The sequence below is a fragment of the Asparagus officinalis genome, chromosome 3, assembly GCF_001876935.1.
Source record: "Asparagus officinalis chromosome 3, Aspof.V1, whole genome shotgun sequence".
NCBI classification, from domain to species: Eukaryota; Viridiplantae; Streptophyta; class Magnoliopsida; order Asparagales; family Asparagaceae; genus Asparagus; species Asparagus officinalis.
In genome coordinates, this window is record NC_033796.1 from 112682356 (window position 1) to 112682739 (window position 384).

The 384-nt window shown below is 45.1% G+C and overlaps 1 protein-coding gene across 1 annotated transcript in view; it reads right to left on the bottom strand.

The window, feature by feature from the left end:
* LOC109832468 (late embryogenesis abundant protein 47-like) overlaps positions 86-384 on the bottom strand; it is an 835-nt gene continuing 536 nt past the window's right edge. The window contains 1 exon segment of the mRNA XM_020399822.1: positions 86-384. This exon segment is cut by the window's right edge and continues 9 nt beyond it. Within this exon segment, the coding sequence (XP_020255411.1) occupies positions 270-384 (115 nt within the window). The 3' untranslated portion in view covers positions 86-269.

Below are 384 nucleotides of genomic sequence, written 5' to 3' on the forward strand. Positions count from 1 at the left end.
AGCCACAATCAAGCAAATTAAAAGGCTAGTCTACATATAACTGAACTAATTGCAGACAGCAAGTACAGCAGAGATTAAACCATGTTATATATACAAGGAGTAGGCACAAGCAAAGATGGAAATTAATTCAAACCGACAATAACAAAGATGCAGGTCCCAGAACTAGCTAGTAGCGTATATAACAAACTAAGCGCTGCAGAACATACCCCCGATCGATCGATCGGTCGGTCTTTAAATACACAGGCAGGCGATCATCATCATCATCGTGTCTAGAGTTGTTTTTTTTTGTTGAAGCGGGCTGCTGCGGCCATGGAAGCAGCAACACCACCAGGAGCCGCCTGAATGTTAGGGCTGTTCCTCAACTCCGCAGCCATCACCCCCTCT